Source organism: Mizuhopecten yessoensis, unplaced genomic scaffold, assembly GCF_002113885.1.
Source record: "Mizuhopecten yessoensis strain PY_sf001 unplaced genomic scaffold, ASM211388v2 scaffold11109, whole genome shotgun sequence".
Lineage (NCBI taxonomy): Eukaryota > Metazoa > Mollusca > Bivalvia > Pectinida > Pectinidae > Mizuhopecten > Mizuhopecten yessoensis.
The window spans coordinates 284,935-304,792 of NW_018408884.1; the positions used below are offsets into that span (position 1 = coordinate 284,935).

Below are 19,858 nucleotides of genomic sequence, written 5' to 3' on the forward strand. Positions count from 1 at the left end.
GGGCGGTGGGGGGGCGTTTTCGGGAATTTTTTTGTCCAAGACCCCATGAGAAATTCACAATGTTCACAATTTTTTTTTCAATTTTTGTCAATATATTGAAGATTTTATTTTTTAAAAGTTTTTAGTTTATGATGCATGTTAAAACATTTTTCTGCAAATACACTTTTTCTTACCGAAAGAAAAGCCTTTAATTCAGCCATCACTGATTTGGTTAGCAACTGTCGTCGCGTTTTATGTTTCTATATAAAATTGTCTTAGTTATTAGTCAATCATCACACAATCTCTCCTCTTTTGCTAGGAGCAAAGATATCTGGATCATGTTGTCAGCAAAGTTTCATGTTTTGTTTCTGTTTGATTTTCAGAGTGATATCGTCGCCCGAGACGAAATTCTGGCCCTATTTGCTGCTCATGTCGCAGCTATCAACAAAATTTACTCCGAAACAAGATTTGAAACTTACGAAAAAGATGCTAACAAAGGCGGGTTTAGCTACGAAGGGGTTCATTTCCAGGTTCAAAGGACGTCGGTGAGCGGTTTTAACTTTTCAACTCACATGGCCCAGATATTTAGTGAATTCAACACCTTTGAAATAATTTTAAAAAATGTAAATGGGTCGTTGAAGGCTGTGCATCTAGTTTCGATTTTCTTCCTTAGTTTGCTTCACTAATTATTATTTTGTTTCATGATCACAATTTGGTAGATATCTGATAAAGGGAAGTAACTCACACAGCGAAAAGGAGCAAAGGGTTATAATATACTCAGACATTATATCTAACCAACAGATGATTTCCAAAGGAAAAAAAATAAAATAAAAAAAAATGTCACTCTAAGTCCCAATATTTTTGCCTCCTGGCATTCTTCCAGGGCGAAAGTCAACGCTTGTTTCAAGTAACATTTTATTCCTTCCACAGATAATGACAAAGGAATCAGAAAAATGTGACAGCATTTTAGGGGCTACATCGTATTGTAATCCCAATATCGATGTCAGCAACTTCCTAAATCTCAACTCTTTGGAAAACCACGATGAGTTTTGCCTGGCGTACGTCTTTACAGCACGCGATTTTACCCAGGGTACACTGGGGCTCGCCTGGGTCGGATCTTACAAAAGTAGGTCATACTTGCGGAAAAAGAAAACACATAACATTCAACTAAGCGAAAAGTTCAGGGTTAGGAAAATCAAATTCTTGAAAGTTAAGTGACGGACCAGAAAATATTCATATGTAGAATTTATCATAATATTTTGATAATTTAAATCTGGGTCAATATTGGGGAAAGTAATTCCAAATCAGGAAAAATATTAAGTAAAATGAGATAAACTTTTTGAAACTTTCAGATGTAGAAAATATATATATATTTGTTATATTATAATATATATTGAATCCACTGTCCATAATATTCCTTCATAAGTTACTAGAAAAGACAGACAATTAAAAATAGGAAAATTATTAAACAAACAAAGCAAAAGAAAAAAACTTTTAACAGTTGTACATGTCAAATTTTCATTATTTATTTATTTTTTCATTATTGTTCACACAAAGAAATATGGACGAGACAAAAAAAAAGGGAAAAAATACTGAAAACAATAAACAATACAGGTGTTCCATATTATTTAAAAATTATAAGTTTATGTTTTCACTCAAACTTTTAAAGATGCTGCTGGCGGGATCTGTGAGAAATATAAACAGTTCCCGGAGGGATCAGCAAAGGTACACAAGTCTCTAAACACTGGGATTATCACTCTCATCAACTACGGCCGCGAAGTGGCACCGCGAGTCTCCCACCTCACCTTCGCTCACGAGGTCGGACACAACTTTGGCTCTCCTGTAAGTATTAGGAATTCGTCTAGTTGTGTGTTTCTACACGTGATACAGCGAGAATCATACACACAGAATATACATACGCATTTTGTGTTTTATTCTGTTGTATATAACACTGTTTACATGTCGGTTGTTAATCGTCCATATTGTGTATGTAATATGTATATATTATGTGTTTAACAGGGCCATATTGTAAACTAGACAAACGTCTAAATATGTTACCCTGTCTAAATAAAAGAATTTATTATTATTATTATTATTGCATACTATATGCCAGGAAATTTTCGATTTTCGATTGTATGATACAATAAATACAAAATAAGGATATGTATGATACAATAAATACAAAATAAGGATATGTATGATACAATACATACAAAATATGGAATAAGTATGATACAATACATACAAAATAAGGATAGGTATGATACAATACATACAAAATAAGGATAGGTATGATACAATACATACAAAATAAGGATAGGTATGATACAATACATACAAAATAAGGATAGGTATGATACAATACATACAAAATAAGGATAGGTATGATACAATACATACAAAATAAGGATAGGTATGATACAATACATACAAAATAAGGATAGGTATGATACAATACATACAAAATAAGGATAGGTATGATACAATACATACAAAATAAGGATAGGTATGATACAATACATACAAAATAAGGATAGGTATGATACAATACATACAAAATAAGGATAGGTATGATACAATACATACAAAATAAGGATAGGTATGATACAATACATACAAAATAAGGATAGGTATGATACAATACATACAAAATAAGGATAGGTATGATACAATACATACAAAATAAGGATAGGTATGATACAATACATACAAAATAAGGATAGGTATGATACAATACATACAAAATAAGGATAGGTATGATACAATACATACAAAATAAGGATAGGTATGATACAATACATACAAAATAAGGATAGGTATGATACAATACATACAAAATAAGGATAGGTATGATACAATACATACAAAATAAGGATAGGTATGATACAATACATACAAAATAAGGATAGGTATGATACAATACATACAAAATAAGGATAGGTATGATACAATACATACAAAATAAGGATAGGTATGATACAATACATACAAAATAAGGATAGGTATGATACAATACATACAAAATAAGGATAGGTATGATACAATACATACAAAATAAGGATAGGTATGATACAATACATACAAAATAAGGATAGGTATGATACAATACATACAAAATAAGGATAGGTATGATACAATACATACAAAATAAGGATAGGTATGATACAATACATACAAAATAAGGATAGGTATGATACAATACATACAAAATAAGGATAGGTATGATACAATACATACAAAATAAGGATAGGTATGATACAATACATACAAAATAAGGATAGGTATGATACAATACATACAAAATAAGGATAGGTATGATACAATACATACAAAATAAGGATAGGTATGATACAATACATACAAAATAAGGATAGGTATGATACAATACATACAAAATAAGGATAGGTATGATACAATACATACAAAATAAGGATAGGTATGATACAATACATACAAAATAAGGATAGGTATGATACAATACATACAAAATAAGGATAGGTATGATACAATACATACAAAATAAGGATAGGTATGATACAATACATACAAAATAAGGATAGGTATGATACAATACATACAAAATAAGGATAGGTATGATACAATACATACAAAATAAGGATAGGTATGATACAATACATACAAAATAAGGATAGGTATGATACAATACATACAAAATAAGGATAGGTATGATACAATACATACAAAATAAGGATAGGTATGATACAATACATACAAAATAAGGATAGGTATGATACAATACATACAAAATAAGGATAGGTATGATACAATACATACAAAATAAGGATAGGTATGATACAATACATACAAAATAAGGATAGGTATGATACAATACATACAAAATAAGGATAGGTATGATACAATACATACAAAATAAGGATAGGTATGATACAATACATACAAAATAAGGATAGGTATGATACAATACATACAAAATAAGGATAGGTATGATACAATACATACAAAATAAGGATAGGTATGATACAATACATACAAAATAAGGATAGGTATGATACAATACATACAAAATAAGGATAGGTATGATACAATACATACAAAATAAGGATAGGTATGATACAATACATACAAAATAAGGATAGGTATGATACAATACATACAAAATAAGGATAGGTATGATACAATACATACAAAATAAGGATAGGTATGATACAATACATACAAAATAAGGATAGGTATGATACAATACATACAAAATAAGGATAGGTATGATACAATACATACAAAATAAGGATAGGTATGATACAATACATACAAAATAAGGATAGGTATGATACAATACATACAAAATAAGGATAGGTATGATACAATACATACAAAATAAGGATAGGTATGATACAATACATACAAAATAAGGATAGGTATGATACAATACATCCAAAATAAGGATAGGTATGATACAACACATACAAAATAAGGATATGTATGATACAATACATACAAAATAAGGATATCTATGATACAATACATACAAAATATGAAAACGATATAACATGATGCTTATTCAATACTCTACACACATAAGAAAAAGCATAGTAGAACTGCATGGTAAAGGAAATAACTGTTTTCAGCAATCAATTTACTCCATCAAAAACTTAACAATTTAATTTATTTATCTTAATACTGTGTTACCTTGTTGCGCAGCATGACAGTGGTAATAATTGTGCACCGTTTGGGACGGGCACGTCCGAGGCTGTCAACGGAAACTACATCATGTATGCAAGCGCCACACAGGGCGACCTTTCCAACAACAACAAGTTCTCCGATTGTAGCAAGGACAACATCTCACGTGTCCTCCGCTCCATCCAGAACGAGACCAACAAGAAAAATTGCTTCAAACGTAAGTAACATGTCACGCTTCAAGTTCAAGGTTCAAGAACAAGCTTACGTTGCAGTCTGCTGCAAAGTTTATTGTCAATTTTATTGTTTACTTGCTCCTCCGAAATCAGTTTTGTCTTCTTCATCCAGTTTGTAAATTATTGACTACTTTCTCCTGGTGTTTTATGGCATTGGTCTTGTAGAAATAGACAAAGAAGGTTGCAATACATTGTTAACTACTTTCTTCTGTTGAAACATTATTGCCTACTTTCTCCTGTTGATACAGTATTGCCTACTTTTTCCTGTTGATACATCATTATTGCCTACATTCTCCTGTTGATAAGACAGTATTGCCTACTTTCTCCTGTTGATACATTATTGCCTACTTTCTCCTGTTGATAAGACATTATTGCCTACTTTCTCCTGTTGATACATCAGTATTGCCTACTTTCTCCTGTAGATAAGACATTATTGCCTACTTTCTCCTGTAGAGTCTGGCGTGGCGTTCTGCGGTAACGGCCTGGTTGAAGAAGATGAGGAGTGTGACTGTGGATATTTGGACGACTGTAAAGATACGTGCTGTCATGCCAAACAGTCGGGGAAAACAACAACGGACGACTGTAAACTACGCCGCGACAATTCAGGAAATAAATACAGCTGCAGGTAGTTTTCGTAACTTTATGTAGCTTCTTTGGCTGTAGCGTGTAGTAACACAGATGTATGTGTATAAATAAATACATTGATGAAGAAATATTCAAACTCATCAAGATCTCGAGCATTCTGGTATAAACGATAACAAAGATTACTGCTGTGTTTTCAACATGACTCATTCAAATTATGGTTATATCATTAATGTAGATAGTATTTAGGAGGTTTCTGAAACTGTTGATTGATGAAACATAGTATTTATTAGTGATCTATTTGTGAGGTTGTACATCATTCTGAATCATGAAAATTGCGTTGGTATGGGTTGTGTTTTGATTAACCTGTACAGAACTCTACACCTGTTACAAGCTTTTGGTCAGTACGGCCTGCAAAACAGCAGACCTGTTCATTCAAACCTTGTTGGTTTTTCATGTGCTTAGCAGCCAGTATACACTGAATAGTTTGATTTGTTTAAACTTTTCACAAATGTTGATCCTGATTTTCTGTTTACAGCCCTACACAAGGCCCATGCTGTCTCGCTACATGCAACTTTGTCCAACCAAGTGCCAACCAGACTTGTCGCGTTGGAACCGATTGTGTAAAGCGTGCCACTTGCTCATATCCTTTGATTACTTCCCCACGTATTGTCTCCCAGTTTGATTACCTCCCCTCCCCCAAAGCTGATTCTACTAGAATTATTTTAAGGTCGTTAAACGGCTCCATTTCCCGGCCTTAATGGTTAACGTTCGAAATACTGAAGTTTACTTAAAAAAAAAATCTGAAACATGCAGTGTGCTTAACTCATTCACCCCTGAAATATCATGATGAACTATTCCAACCATTGAATTGGAAGAGTTCAAATGTGTCTTTAGGGGTGAATGAGTTAAAGCAGCATTGATAAAAATCATGCAACGATCCCAGAATTATCTTCCGGTTTATTTGTTTTTTTTAATTATTTGTTACAAAAAATATTGCAATTGGGCTTACCTGTAATGTTTGTCTAAACAAACTTGTTTTTCTTTTTCTCAAAACTCTAGGGCTTTGCTTTAGTTCATTTGGTAGCCATATTGCGTATAAAACTTTGAGGTTTGTGTTAAGTTTACTTGATTTGCACTGGAAATGACGTTTTATCAACGGATTTGTTTATCCTTGACCTAATTACTGGGACGTCGGCTAAATGTCCAGCTGCTGACAACAATGATGATATGACTTTCTGTAACAGCAAATCTCGGGTCTGTAAAGATGGGGTGAGTCTACATATGATATAATATCACATTCTTAAAATCCGTATTTTTCATGAACAAATTTACGAAGGATGCACAGAGGGTTTAATCTACATAAAGAACACAAACTTATTTATAAATCTTAAAGTGATACACTGGCCAGTAATAGTTTAACCTTTCTAAAGAAATTTTGAGGTTGATTACAAACTATAGAAGTAATTTATAGCTGTGTTTCCATCCCATACTTGCCAACTGAAGGTTACACATGCTCAGAATTAAAAACATAACTAGAATGTGTGTATGTCACCCCTTGGGAGATAATAACCTTTTAGATGGCATCGTTTAAGCTATTCTTCCAAGTGTGGTCATCAGATCTTAGAAAATCACTGTATGGCACTTCATGATCCTACAAGTTGACTAATGTTGGCCCCCTGTCAGGTTGATCTTCTCTGTTCTTGGCTTAGGGGCATTGAAGATAGCGAAGTTGATCTGATGGACCAAATACAATAGTTTGGATATTTTGGATTTTTTCACATTAGAAATATACAATTTTAGGTGTTCAAATCGGGAGTCTCCCTCCAAATTAAGGAGAGTTGGCAAGTATATATGTATGTCACCCTTTGTAATTTAGAAACAGAAAAATTGGCTGATTTTAAATTTAAATCTAATTTGTATTTCAGGTTTGTTCAGAATCCCTTTGTAGGCGTATTGGCTATGGAGCGGGAAATCCAATTTCTGAGTACGAAGAATGTTTCGGGAGTACGGGCAGCGACAACAAGGAACAGATGTGCTACTTGTCATGTCGTAAGTACATTGTTTCCAGGACCAAAAGCAATTCTAGTTTCTATCCTCATTGCCTTAGGTCAAAAATAAAAATGTATGTTTCAGGTACCCCACCAACCCTCACAATTTTATCTCGCCCTAATTAATGTACTTGAATGTTCCATTGGAACGTACCGAAAAATCCTTAGTCTTAAGTATATTGTTTCCAGGACCAAAAGCAATTCTAGTTTCTGTCCTCATTGCCTTAGATAAAAAATAAAAATGTATGTTTCAGGTACCCCACCAACCCTCACAATTTTATCTCACCCTAATTAATGTACTTGAATGTTCCATTGGAACGTGCCGACAAATCCTGAATGTCTTTATGGCACCTCTCAATTCCATAGGCAGGTATCAAAGCCAACATTTCAATCCCTTATTATTATTGAAAAGACCTGAAGATATAATAAAAAATGAATACAATTGGTTTAAATAACTATATATGTTTGGTGATTTTTATAATTTCTTAAATGATCCCCCCTCAAAATAAAAAATAAATTAAAAAGAAAGGAAGGAAACTGTACCAACCAACTCTATTTTGTAGCTGTCATATCACCTGTCACATGCTTATTTTCATTTTTGGCCTTTTCAATATTGTTCCGATGATTTACTAGATTTTAACGGACATGTCCTTACATCAAGCAGGTTTTTGCGGAAATTCACTGTATGGCACTTCATGATCTTACAAGTTGACTAATGTTGGCCCCTTGTCAGGTTTATCTTCTCTGTTCTTGGCTTAGGGGCATTGAAGATAGCGAAGTTGATCTGATGCACCGAATACAATGGTTTGGATCTTTTGGATATTTCACGTTAGAAATATACAATTTTTTTCTGCCATTTTTTGAAGTAGAAGCGAGACTTGGGTACAAACTACTACACGTTGCTTTTCCGGCGACGGCGCGTCAACGATAAGTTTCTTGCATTTAAGTTAGTTTCACTGAAAGTATATATAAGCGCTAGACCAACCAAACTTGGACATCATCTTTGGTAGTACATCTCAACCCATGCATCAAATACTGGGTGTGGCCTACCTTTCATGGTCCATTGATTTTGTCAGCTTCTCCATCAACATTAAGTTTTTGCATTTAAGTTAATTAGTTTCTCTGACATGTGCATTGATGTTCAAAGCGGAGCATAGGCGAGACTAATAGAATCTCTCACCCCCTTGGGGCGAGACTAATAGAATCTCAACCCGAGGGGTGAAATAGGGGAATCTCAACCCGAGGGGAGAGATAGGGGAATCTCAACCCGAGGGGGGAGATAGGGGAATCTCAACCCGAGGGGAGGAGATAGGGGAATCTCAACCCGAGGGGGGAAGATAGGGGAATCCCAACCCGAGGGGGGGAGATAGGGGAATCTCAACCCGAGGGGGGAGATAGGGCAATCTCAACCCGAGGGGGGAGATAGGGCAATCTCAACCCGAGGGGGGAGATAGGGGAATCCCAACCCGAGGGGGGGGATAGGGGAATCTCAACCCGGGGGGGGAAATAGGGGAATCTCAACCCGAGGGGAGGAGAAAGGGGAATCTCAACCCGAGGGGAGGAGAAAGGGGAATCTCAACCCGAGGGGGGAAATAGGGGAATCTCAACCCGAGGGGAGGAGAAAGGGGAATCTCAACCCGAGGGGAGGAGAAAGGGGAATCTCAACCCGAGGGGGGAGAAAGGGGAATCTCAACCCGAGGGGAGGAGAAAGGGGAATCTCAACCCGAGGGGGGAGGTAGGGGAGGGGGAGATAGGGGAATCTCAACCCGAGGGGGGGGATAGGGGAATCTCAACCCGAGGGGGGAGCTAGGGGAATCCCAACCCGAGGGGGGGGGATAGGGGAATCTCAACCCGGGGGGGGAAATAGGGGAATCTCAACCCGAGGGGAGAGATAGGGGAATCTCACCCCGAGGGGAGGAGATAGGGGAATCTCACCCCGAGGGGGGAAATAGGGGAATCTCAACCCGAGGGGGTAGATAGGGGAATCTCAACCCGAGGGGGCGAGATAGGGGAATCTCAACCCGAGGGGAGGAGAAAGGGGAATCTCAACCCGAGGGGGGAAATAGGGGAATCTCAACCCGAGGGGAGGAGAAAGGGGAATCTCAACCCGAGGGGAGGAGAAAGGGGAATCTCAACCCGAGGGGGGGGTGTTAGGGGATTCTCAACCCGAGGGGGGGGAGATAGGGGAATCTCAGCCCGAGGGGGGGGAGATAGGGGAATCTCAGCCCGAGGGGGGAGATAGGGGAATCTAAACCCGAGGGGGTGAGATAGGGGAATCTCAACCCGCGGGGGGGGAGATAGGGGAATCTCAGCCCGAGGGGGGGGAGATAGGGGAATCTCAACCCGAGGGGTGAGATCTTCAGTTGCCAAACACAGGGCTGGAATTCTTTTTCTCCTACCCTGTTCTCCCATTGTGTACACACAATGTAATGATAACGTTACATGCTAAATTCAGGGTCGACTTGACGTTAATGGATTTGTTGACGTGACGTTATTGTATTGTTGAGGTGACTTCATACCATTGTAATGAATAGGGGAATCCCCCCCCCCCGCCGTCTCAACCCTAGGGTGAGACAAGGATATCTCACACCAGTAAAGGTGCGGATACACCTGTCCAGGGTAAGAGACAAGGTAAAAGTGTGGATACACCTGAGAAATAACAATCCAAATGGCTTGTTATATGTGTTGATTTGTGTTTCAGAGAGGAAGAACTCTACAGAATGTATAAGCTCGGCTGACATTACTGCTGAATCCCCACACACAGGCTTTAAAGATTTACTCATGGCCATCAACGGAGGATTAGATAAAATCAAACTACAAGCAGGTCAGTCTACAAATTTCTGACCTTGTCAAACCTCTGACCTTGTCAAACCTCTAACCTTGTCAAACCTCTAACCTTGTCAAACATCTGACCTTGTCAAACTTTATATTGTAATAACTCTTTGCAGAAAATATTTAGTCCTTCTTCATTTCACAGAGAAAAATCTATGACTTACTTGGATTTTAACTTAGTTTGTGGGTGTTTTCTTGCATCTTTATTTGATCCAGGTCCATGCTTACCAACTATTTGAAATTTCCATTAGGGAGATTCTGCATGCTCAAAATTAAAACCTGAATAAAATGTATGTTTAAACCCCCTAGAGACAAAACAACCCTGTAAAATGTCATATTTTGATTTGTTCTTTAAGTTGAAATCATCGGATCTTAGGAAATAGGAATAGTTAAGCAAATTCACTTGTTAAAAAACAAAATTTAAGGGTCCCAAATCGGGAGTCTCCATCCTAAATAAGGAGGGTTGGCAAGTACGCAATTAAGTCACAACAACATTTAGATGTTTTTACTCCCCAATTTGTAACACAAAAGATTCATTGATTTATTTCTTGCAAGGTATGATTTTGTTGAATAATTTCTCCTTTTAGATGCTTTGTAACAAGAACTGCAGAAAATACTATTTTCTTAAAAAAAGAAGAAGTTAGTAAACAGTACAAAATATTTGCATACATTTGTTTACAATGATTTTAGTTTTGAGATTTGGTGTAATTTTTTCGATGGATTTTCTATAATTTCAGGTTCACCGTGTGATAATTACAGAGGATACTGCGACGTCTTCCATAAATGTCGCGGAATAGATAACGATGGCCCTCTTGCTCGTCTTAAAAATCTTATCTTTAACGAGAAAACATTACAGAAAATTAAAACCTGGATTGTGGTAAGTTTGTACCTCAGTATTTTGTCAAAATTTGCTCTAATTTACGAAAATGTTAGGTTCAAATAATTTTGTAGGTGTTAGGTATATTTGTAAAGGGTTTTGTTTCTTTGGCATTTTACATCCTATTAATAGCTATGGGCCCACTTGTATAAAACATCTCAAAGTTAAGGAAAATCTCAAGCAATGTATTATTGTCTATAGGAAATCTTAGACTTTAGGAAATCTCAAGAGTTGAGATGTTTTATACAAGTGGGCCATGGTCATTTATGGAAGCACCAGGTTTTGGTGGTGGAGAAAACCCAGAGTGCCTGTAGAAAAAACACTGACCTGCATATTTACAAAAAATGTTACCGTATTTTACCGCCAATAAGCCCCCTCCCCACTTTGGTAAATGTCCTGGGAACAGGGTGGGTGCCTGCAATTAAGCCCCCTCCCTAATTTAATAAAATTGAATTATCGAGACAAATAGATGATAGAAAATAAGTTAAGAAAAACAACAGCACCATCAACTAATCAACTTTTGGTGACTGTTATAAAATATGCTGTCTGTGAGTTGTTATTTTAACAACATGAACAACTACAGTGGATAAGTACAAGATGTTTAGTGTGGTCATAGATCAAAACAGTGGTATATATCCAAGATGGCAGACATTTGTGAACAGGGGGGTTGCTTGCAGTTAAGCCCCCTCCAAACTTTTGGCCTATCTTTTTTCTCAGGAGAGGGGGGGGGGGGGCTTATTGGCGGTAAAATACAGTAATGGGATATGTACACAATCACCTTCTCGTCAACATCTTAAAGAGATAGATATTGATGGATTCGCATTATTGACTCAAAAGTTAAAAAAAAAGACGAGTACAGTCTTCAGGCATTGATGTTGAATAGAAGTATAGGTGAGCTGAAAGTTATTTTTTTCCCCGTGATTAACGACCTTTATTCTGTTGAACAGGAGTATTGGTGAGATGATTTAACCTCTGAAAGTTATTTTTCCCCGTGATTAACGACTTTTATTCTATTGAACAGGAGCATTGGTGAGCTGATTTCACCCCTGAAAGTTATTTTTTCACTTGATTAACAACCTTTTTTCTGTTGAACAGGAGTATTGGTGAGCTGATTTCACCCCTGAAAGTTATTTTTCACCATGATTAACAACCTTTTTAGGTCACCTGAGCTTTGCTCAAGTGACCTATTCCAATCGCTTTTCGTCCGTCGTCGTCCGTCGTGCGTCGTGCGTCGTGCGTCGTGCGTCGTGCGTAAACTTTTACATTTTCAACTTCTTCTCAAGAACCAGTGGATGGATTTTTTCAAACTTGGTCAGAATCATCCTTGGTAGATGAGGCTTCAAAATTGTAAAATTGGGATTCCTACCCCCACCCCTGGGGCCAGGGCGGGGCCCCAAAGGGAAAATTATCCAATATTTCAAAAATCTTCTTCTCCAGACTCACAGGTACTACAGTGATTTTCTCTACGTGGAAAGAAAGATCATCAGGCGCTTTACTTAAATTGTAAATTTCAGGACCCCCGAGCTATCCGTTCTCCCTTGGGGAGGGGGTAAAGTTTACTATAGTTTATATAGGGAAATAACACTTTTGGGTATATTTTGACAACTTTCTGTAGGAAATTATTTTTACTTGGTGAGAATTATCCTTGGAGGTAGATGGTTTCAAATTGTAAAATTGAGATTCCTACCCCGACCCCTGGGGCCAGGGCGGGGCCCCAAAGGGAAAATTAATCAATATTTCAAAAATCTTCTTCTCCAGACTCAGAGGTACTACAGTGATTTTCTCTACGTGGAAAGAAAGATCATCAGGGGCTTTACTTAAATTGTAAATTTCAGGACCCCCGAGCTATCCGTTCTCCCTTGGGGAGGGGGTAAAGTTTACTATAGTTTATATAGGGAAATAACACTTTTGGGTATATTTTGACAACTTTCTGTAGGAAATTATTTTTACTTGGTGAGAATTATCCTTGGAGGTAGATGGTTTCAAATTGTAAAATTGAGATTCCTACCCCGACCCCTGGGGCCAGGGCGGGGCCCCAAAGGGAAAATTAATCAATATTTCAAAAATCTTCTTCTCCAGACTCAGAGGTACTACAGTGATTTTCTCTACGTGGAAAGAAAGATCATCAGGGGCTTTACTTAAATTGTAAATTTCAGGACCCCCGAGCTATCCGTTCTCCCTTGGGGAGGGGGTAAAGTTTACTATAGTTTATATAGGGAAATAACACTTTTGGGTATATTTTGACAACTTTCTGTAGGAAATTATTTTTACTTGGTGAGAATTATCCTTGGAGGTAGATGGTTTCAAATTGTAAAATTGAGATTCCTACCCCGACCCCTGGGGCCAGGGCGGGGCCCCAAAGGGAAAATTAATCAATATTTCAAAAATCTTCTTCTCCAGACTCAGAGGTACTACAGTGATTTTCTTTACGTGGAAAGAAAGATCATCAGGGGCTTTATTTAAATTGAAAATATCAGGACCCCGAGCTATCCGTTCTCCCTTGGGGAGGGGTTAACGTTTAATATAGTTTATATAGGGAAATAACACTTTTCGGTATATATTTTATATATTTTCAGCAGAAAATTGCTCAAACTTAGTCAGAATCATCTTGGGTAAATGAGAGTTTTACTTTGTAAAATTAGGATTCCTGCCCCATCCCCAGGGGCTAGAGCGGGGCCCCAAAGGAAACATTTACCAATATTTTCAAATTCTTATCCATTGATGACATGACAAGTATTGTATTTCACTTAGTTTACATGCTGATTTCCACATCACATCTAAACAATAAAATAAAGCTACCAGTATCTATGATATAACTCAGGTGACCGCTAAGGCCCTTGGGCCTCTTGTTTCTGTTGAACAGGAGTATTGGTGGGCTGTTATGATGATGGCTCTGTGCCTCGTTGTTCTGATGGGGTTGTTTATAAAAATCTGTGCTGTTCACACTCCGAGTAGTAATCCTAAGGCCAAACCAGCGTTGCGTATCACTGACACACTCCGGCGTCGCCGACGCCCTCCACCTCAACAGACGTATGCGCCAAGCTCACAGCCCCTACAGTCCTACCAGCAACCACCAGCGCCTGCAGGCTATGTAAATGTAAGTTTATTTCAGTCATACCTGACGTGTTTCATATTTATGTTCTTTCTTAAAATCTCTGTTGACTAATTGTATTAATAAGCATGTATTTACATTTTCTCTGCATCCTTCCATTGTAATGCATTGCGAAGGCAAATGTTGTTATGAGACTATAACAACATTTGCTATCGTAACGTCATCAATCTCTATTGTGATGTCATTAATTTCGTTGTTGTCAACACTTCATTTGTGGTCCAAAAACTGTTTGAAATAACCAAATAAAGCATAATTGCTCAATCAAAATGTAAATATAAGTAATGAATATTTTAGCAAATATTGTTATGGTCCTATAACGCACATTTCTATTGCTGCCAAACTTACATAAAATCCTGCCGGGCTTTATTAAGTTTGTCATCAATAGCAGTGTGTGTTATAGGACCATAACAACATTTGTTCTATACTAAAATTATTGTTAGCAATATGCTCTGTAATATATATAGGGCACACACAATTTAATTTGTTTTATATATATTTATATTTTTGCTCTGTATTAAAATTGTTGTGGAATGGTTATCATACATTAATATATTTTAACAATAATTTAATTTAATTATAATTATAATAACAATAATAATATAACGAACAATAATTCGGAGGCACAGTAGTCAAGTGGTAGGACGCCGGGCTTGTGGCCGAAGGGTTACAGGTTTGAGTCACGGCATGGCACTGTGTTGTATCTTTGAGCAAGATACTTTACTTCACTTGTTCCAGTCTACTCAGCTGTAAATGAGTATGTTGTTCGGCAGTGCTATAATTGTTGAATGCTAGCAGTTAGCGTCGAAATGGCAGCATAGGCTGTATACTCCCCAGGGAGTTGAGAAAGATATTGTCTGGTTGCAAACTCCCTATAACCACGGATAATAATTTGTGAACTGCTTTGAGACAACCTACGAACTAGTTTGTGATAAAGCGGTAAATATTCATACAAAGCAAGCTGCATATTTGTGTGTTCTAGCTACATAAAACACAATTTGGATTGTTTATGTAGTATTTTTAAATTATTCCAAACTCAGATACATACACAATGAATGTCATAGTATACCAATCTGCTCTATGAGATAGGGCACACTGATATAAAACTCTTTGTATATGTTTATATTTGTGTGGTCTGTATTATAATCAATGATGGTTGGTTATGTAAAAATAAGACTAATTAATCAAACCCAAGTATGATAGCCGCTTCCCATTGACACGGCTAGGGGGAATTTCTCTTTAGCTCATTCAGTAGAGCGTAAGACTAGTAAACCAGAGGTCCCGGGTTCGATCCCTAGTAGAGGCATTGACAAATTAATTACTTTTGTTACATTGGTGCCCATGTAGAGACCTGGGAAATATTGTTAAATTACCTAGCGATATTTTTAAAAGAATCCCTACAACCCCCTGGAAAATTCAGGACATGTTGTTTTTCCTGAAGGGGAATATGATAAAATAGTAAAATACTAGCCGCTTCCTACTAACTCAGCTAAGGAGAATTTCTCATTAACTCATTTAGTAGAGAGAGGGCTGGTAAACCAAAGGTTGTGGGTTTACTAGCTGATGGAGGCTTTGAAATATGGAATGACCTTTGTTACTTTGATGTGGCGTTTAATTTCACAAATTTAAAATGCATCACAATGTTTCCAGGTTATTGAAATGTTCAGGGACTTTCTCATGCCATACAATATCTTTTTTTATCTCAACATATTTACTTATTTCATGACTTTGAATGACTTTTTGTTTGCTTAGATCTCATCATTTCTTTTTGTATTCTGAATGCATACTAAGGTAGAATGTATAAGTTAGCATTCTAGGTCACTGTTACTATAAATAGAAACATTGCTGTTCAGTGATGTCATTGTTCTAGCAACTTAATTTGTGGTCGGCTTTCCATAAAACCTAATACAGAAGGTGGTGAAGTACTTAAAATAGTTTACATACAAGTATGCAAAGTCAAGGTCAGAATTACTATAAATAGAGAGAACCAGCTAGCTAGGGGTCATTTGTTGTGACATTGTACAAAGGTCAAAGTGATAAATATTGGCATCATTATGAGGTTTTATTGTAAAGTGATAAATATTGGCATCATTATGAGGTTTTATTGAAAAGTGGTAAATATTGGCATCATTATGAGGTTTTATTGTAAAGTGATAAATATTGGCATCAATATGAGGTTTTATTGTAAAGTGATTAATATTGGCATCAATATGAGGTTTTATTGTAAAGTGATAAATATTGGTATTATTTTGAGGTTTTATTGTAAAGTGATAAAGATTGGCATCATTTTGAGGTTTTATTGTAAAGTGATAAATATTCGCATCATTATGAGGTTTTATTGTTAAGTGATAAATATTAGCATCATCATGAGGTTTTATTGTAAAGTGATAAATATTGGCATTATTTTGAGGTTTCATTGTAAAGTGGTAAATATTGGCATTATTTTGAGGTTTTATTGTAAAGTGATGAATATTGGCATCATTATGAGGTTTTATTGTTAAGTGATAAATATTAGCATCATCATGAGGTTTTATTGTAAAGTGATAAATATTGTCATCATTATGAGGTTTTATTGAAAAGTGGTAAATATTGGCATCATTATGAGGTTTTATTTTAAAGTGATAAATATTGGCATCATTATGAGGTTTTATTGTTAAGTGATAAATATTAGCATCATCATGAGGTTTTATTGTAAAGTGATAAATATTGGCATCATTATGAGGTTTTATTGTAAAGTGATAAATATTGGCATCATTATGAGGTTTTATTGTAAAGTGATAAATATTGGCATCATTATGAGGTTTTATTGTAAAGTGATAAATATTGGCATCATTATGAGGTTTTATTGTTAAGTTATAAATATTGGCATTGTTATGAGGTTTTATTGTAAAGTGGTAAATATCGGTATTATTATGAGGTTTTATTGTTAAGTGATAAATATTGGCATTATTTTGAGGTTTTATTGTTAAGTGATAAATATTGGCATTATTTTGAGGTTTCATTGTAAAGTGGTAAATATTGGCATTATTTTGAGGTTTTATTGTTAAGTGATAAATATTGGCATTATTTTGAGGTTTTATTGTTAAGTGATAAATATTGGCATTATTTTGAGGTTTTATTGTAAAGTGGTAAATACTGGTATTATTACGAGGTTTTATTGTAAAGTGATAAATACTGGTATTATTACGAGGTTTGTTGTAAAGTAATGATTTAGTGACATCTATGTTTTAGTGTTTATTGATAAACCGAGGGACTTTGTAGAGAGTTAACTGGGTACTTTTAATCAAACCTTTGCCATTATATCAAGGTTTACTACGCACGTAAAAATGAGGGACATTATAATGAGATTTTACTATATCGTACAAATCAGGGACATTTTATCAAGATTTTACAACATAATAAAAACAAGGGGTATGGCATTGAAATTTTTAATAAAATGTTTACTATATAGTGATAAACGATGGGCATAACATTTAAGTTTTACCGTGTTAAATGTTTGGCATTATAATTAAATTTCATTTTTATGGAAAAATAGATGATGGTATTTATATTGAGGTTATATTGCATGTATTTAAAAAAAAAATGATGACTTGATAATTATTTCAGAATGCGATGAAAACAGACCGATTTTAGATGTTGTAAGCATGTATATAATTTTGTTGTCTGTTCTTTCCCATCCATGCATGTTCTGTTTTCTCTCACTTGGAACATATTTAGCTTTTAACCCTCAAAAATAATCTACACTTTTTGCTAGAGTTCCAAAGTGTGGGAATTTCTCTTGTGTTGGTCAATGAAATATAAGATAAACAGAAAAGATGGCAGATAGGGGTATGTTGTCCTTCAAGAATATACATTAAAGAAAACAATTTTCAAGATGGCCTCCATTTGATTTTCGACAATTTTGAACTTGGAAATAAAAACGATTTTCTAAAAATCAATATGGTCACCAGTGGCCATCTTGGAATTCATGAAAAAGTTACACAAGTGCTGTATGCCTTGAAGTATTGTTTTGACTTTCATAAAACTTTTGAAAAATTTGACATAAATCTATAGATCAACATGATGGCCATTACCAGCCAGTGATATTATTTCTCCGAATTCTTGTATTTTTATTTTATTTTTCAAATTGACAAATATGAACTAATGGAAATAATTATGCCCAATTTTGTGTGTTTAAATTAATGGTAGCATCAATGTTAGAATACTTTTAACTCATTCACTCCTGAAAACACATTTTAACTCTTCCAATTCAAGGGTTGAATAATTCATTATGAAATTTCAGGGGTGAATGAGTTACATTAATGACCTTCGCTTTCTGACCATGCATGTGCTTGACTGATCTGTAATTAAGGTAGTTTCTTCGTCTCCCGTCCTCTTGTACTCTAGATGGTCAAAAATCCCACGAAGACATGAAACAGATTGTAAGGCTTATTTTTTGTTTTTATTTTTATTTTGTTAATTTTTATTCACTTGATGAATTCTGTTATATCTTTCTAAAATAACGGCACATAACACAAAGCTTGAATCACATTAATTCGACTTCTGCTAAAATAACAAATAATGGCATTCAGCTACACAATGAAAATTCATTAAACTATTTGATCCTGGGAACTTTCGGCCCAACTTTGTGCACATACAAATGTAGTTCACTGCAGCAATGATAAATTGATAAGATTAATTAATGAGATGTTACCTCTTTTTGGTCTGATATATAAATACATATATGTAGGAACTACGTTTTTTTTGGTCTGATATATAAATACATATATGTAGGAACTATGTTTTTTTGGTCTGATATATAAATACCTGGTACATATATTTAGGAACTATGTTTTTTTGGTCTGATATATAAATACATATATGTAGGAACTATGTTTTTCATAAATATCATGAGAAGAATCTGTTGCATGCAAAAAATAGTAAATTTATTGTAAACAGATGTACGTTGCTAAACTTTATTTTTAATATGAAGATTTTATCCACAGCGATTCATATGCATGTTTCTTATATCCAACCTCCCTCCACCCCAACACCCCACTCCCCTCGAAAAATATCGTATACCCAACCTCCCTACACCCCAACACCCCACTCCCCTCGAAAAATATCTTATACCCACCCTCCCTCCACCCCAACACCCCACTCCCCTCGAAAAAAAATTCTTATACCACTGCCGAAATGTGTTACTATGCATTGGATATTTTCCAAGTGTGGCAGATTTTAATTGTGCATAAGATTAAACCCGCCTTCTAGTTTGGAGCTCGAGGGAATTTCCCTTTTGATCAGTGGTAGAGTGTCTGACTAGGAACCTAGGGATCACAGGTTCGATCCCTGGTAGAAGCACACTAAAATAATATTCTCTTTCCTGTTATACATGTATGAATAAATCATTTCCTAAATGATTTTATTTTATTCTTTTATTCAATTCAATTCATTTATTAACTTTCGGCCTTACGGCCCATCAGTACAAACATATCAATACAATGCATAATATACACAATAACACGGCTCACAATATACAGTGAGAGAGTGGAGTAAA

General features: G+C 35.6%; 1 protein-coding gene across 2 annotated transcripts in view; it reads left to right on the forward strand.

Annotated features, from left to right (window-relative positions):
- Window positions 1-19,858, forward strand: part of LOC110465949 (disintegrin and metalloproteinase domain-containing protein 10-like) — a 59,589-nt gene that overhangs the window by 32,442 nt on the left and 7,289 nt on the right. Inside the window, exons 7-18 of one of the 2 annotated variants that reach the window (XM_021522161.1) lie at window positions 363-524; window positions 910-1,105; window positions 1,649-1,821; window positions 4,660-4,855; window positions 5,325-5,496; window positions 5,992-6,096; window positions 6,641-6,725; window positions 7,382-7,505; window positions 10,206-10,328; window positions 11,074-11,213; window positions 14,077-14,310; window positions 17,929-17,960. In XM_021522161.1, the coding sequence (XP_021377836.1) occupies window positions 363-524; window positions 910-1,105; window positions 1,649-1,821; window positions 4,660-4,855; window positions 5,325-5,496; window positions 5,992-6,096; window positions 6,641-6,725; window positions 7,382-7,505; window positions 10,206-10,328; window positions 11,074-11,213; window positions 14,077-14,310; window positions 17,929-17,955 (1,737 nt within the window). In that variant the 3' untranslated portion in view covers window positions 17,956-17,960. The remainder of the gene's footprint in view (window positions 1-362; window positions 525-909; window positions 1,106-1,648; window positions 1,822-4,659; window positions 4,856-5,324; window positions 5,497-5,991; window positions 6,097-6,640; window positions 6,726-7,381; window positions 7,506-10,205; window positions 10,329-11,073; window positions 11,214-14,076; window positions 14,311-17,928; window positions 17,961-19,858) is intronic. The other variant, XM_021522160.1, reaches the window with a different exon arrangement.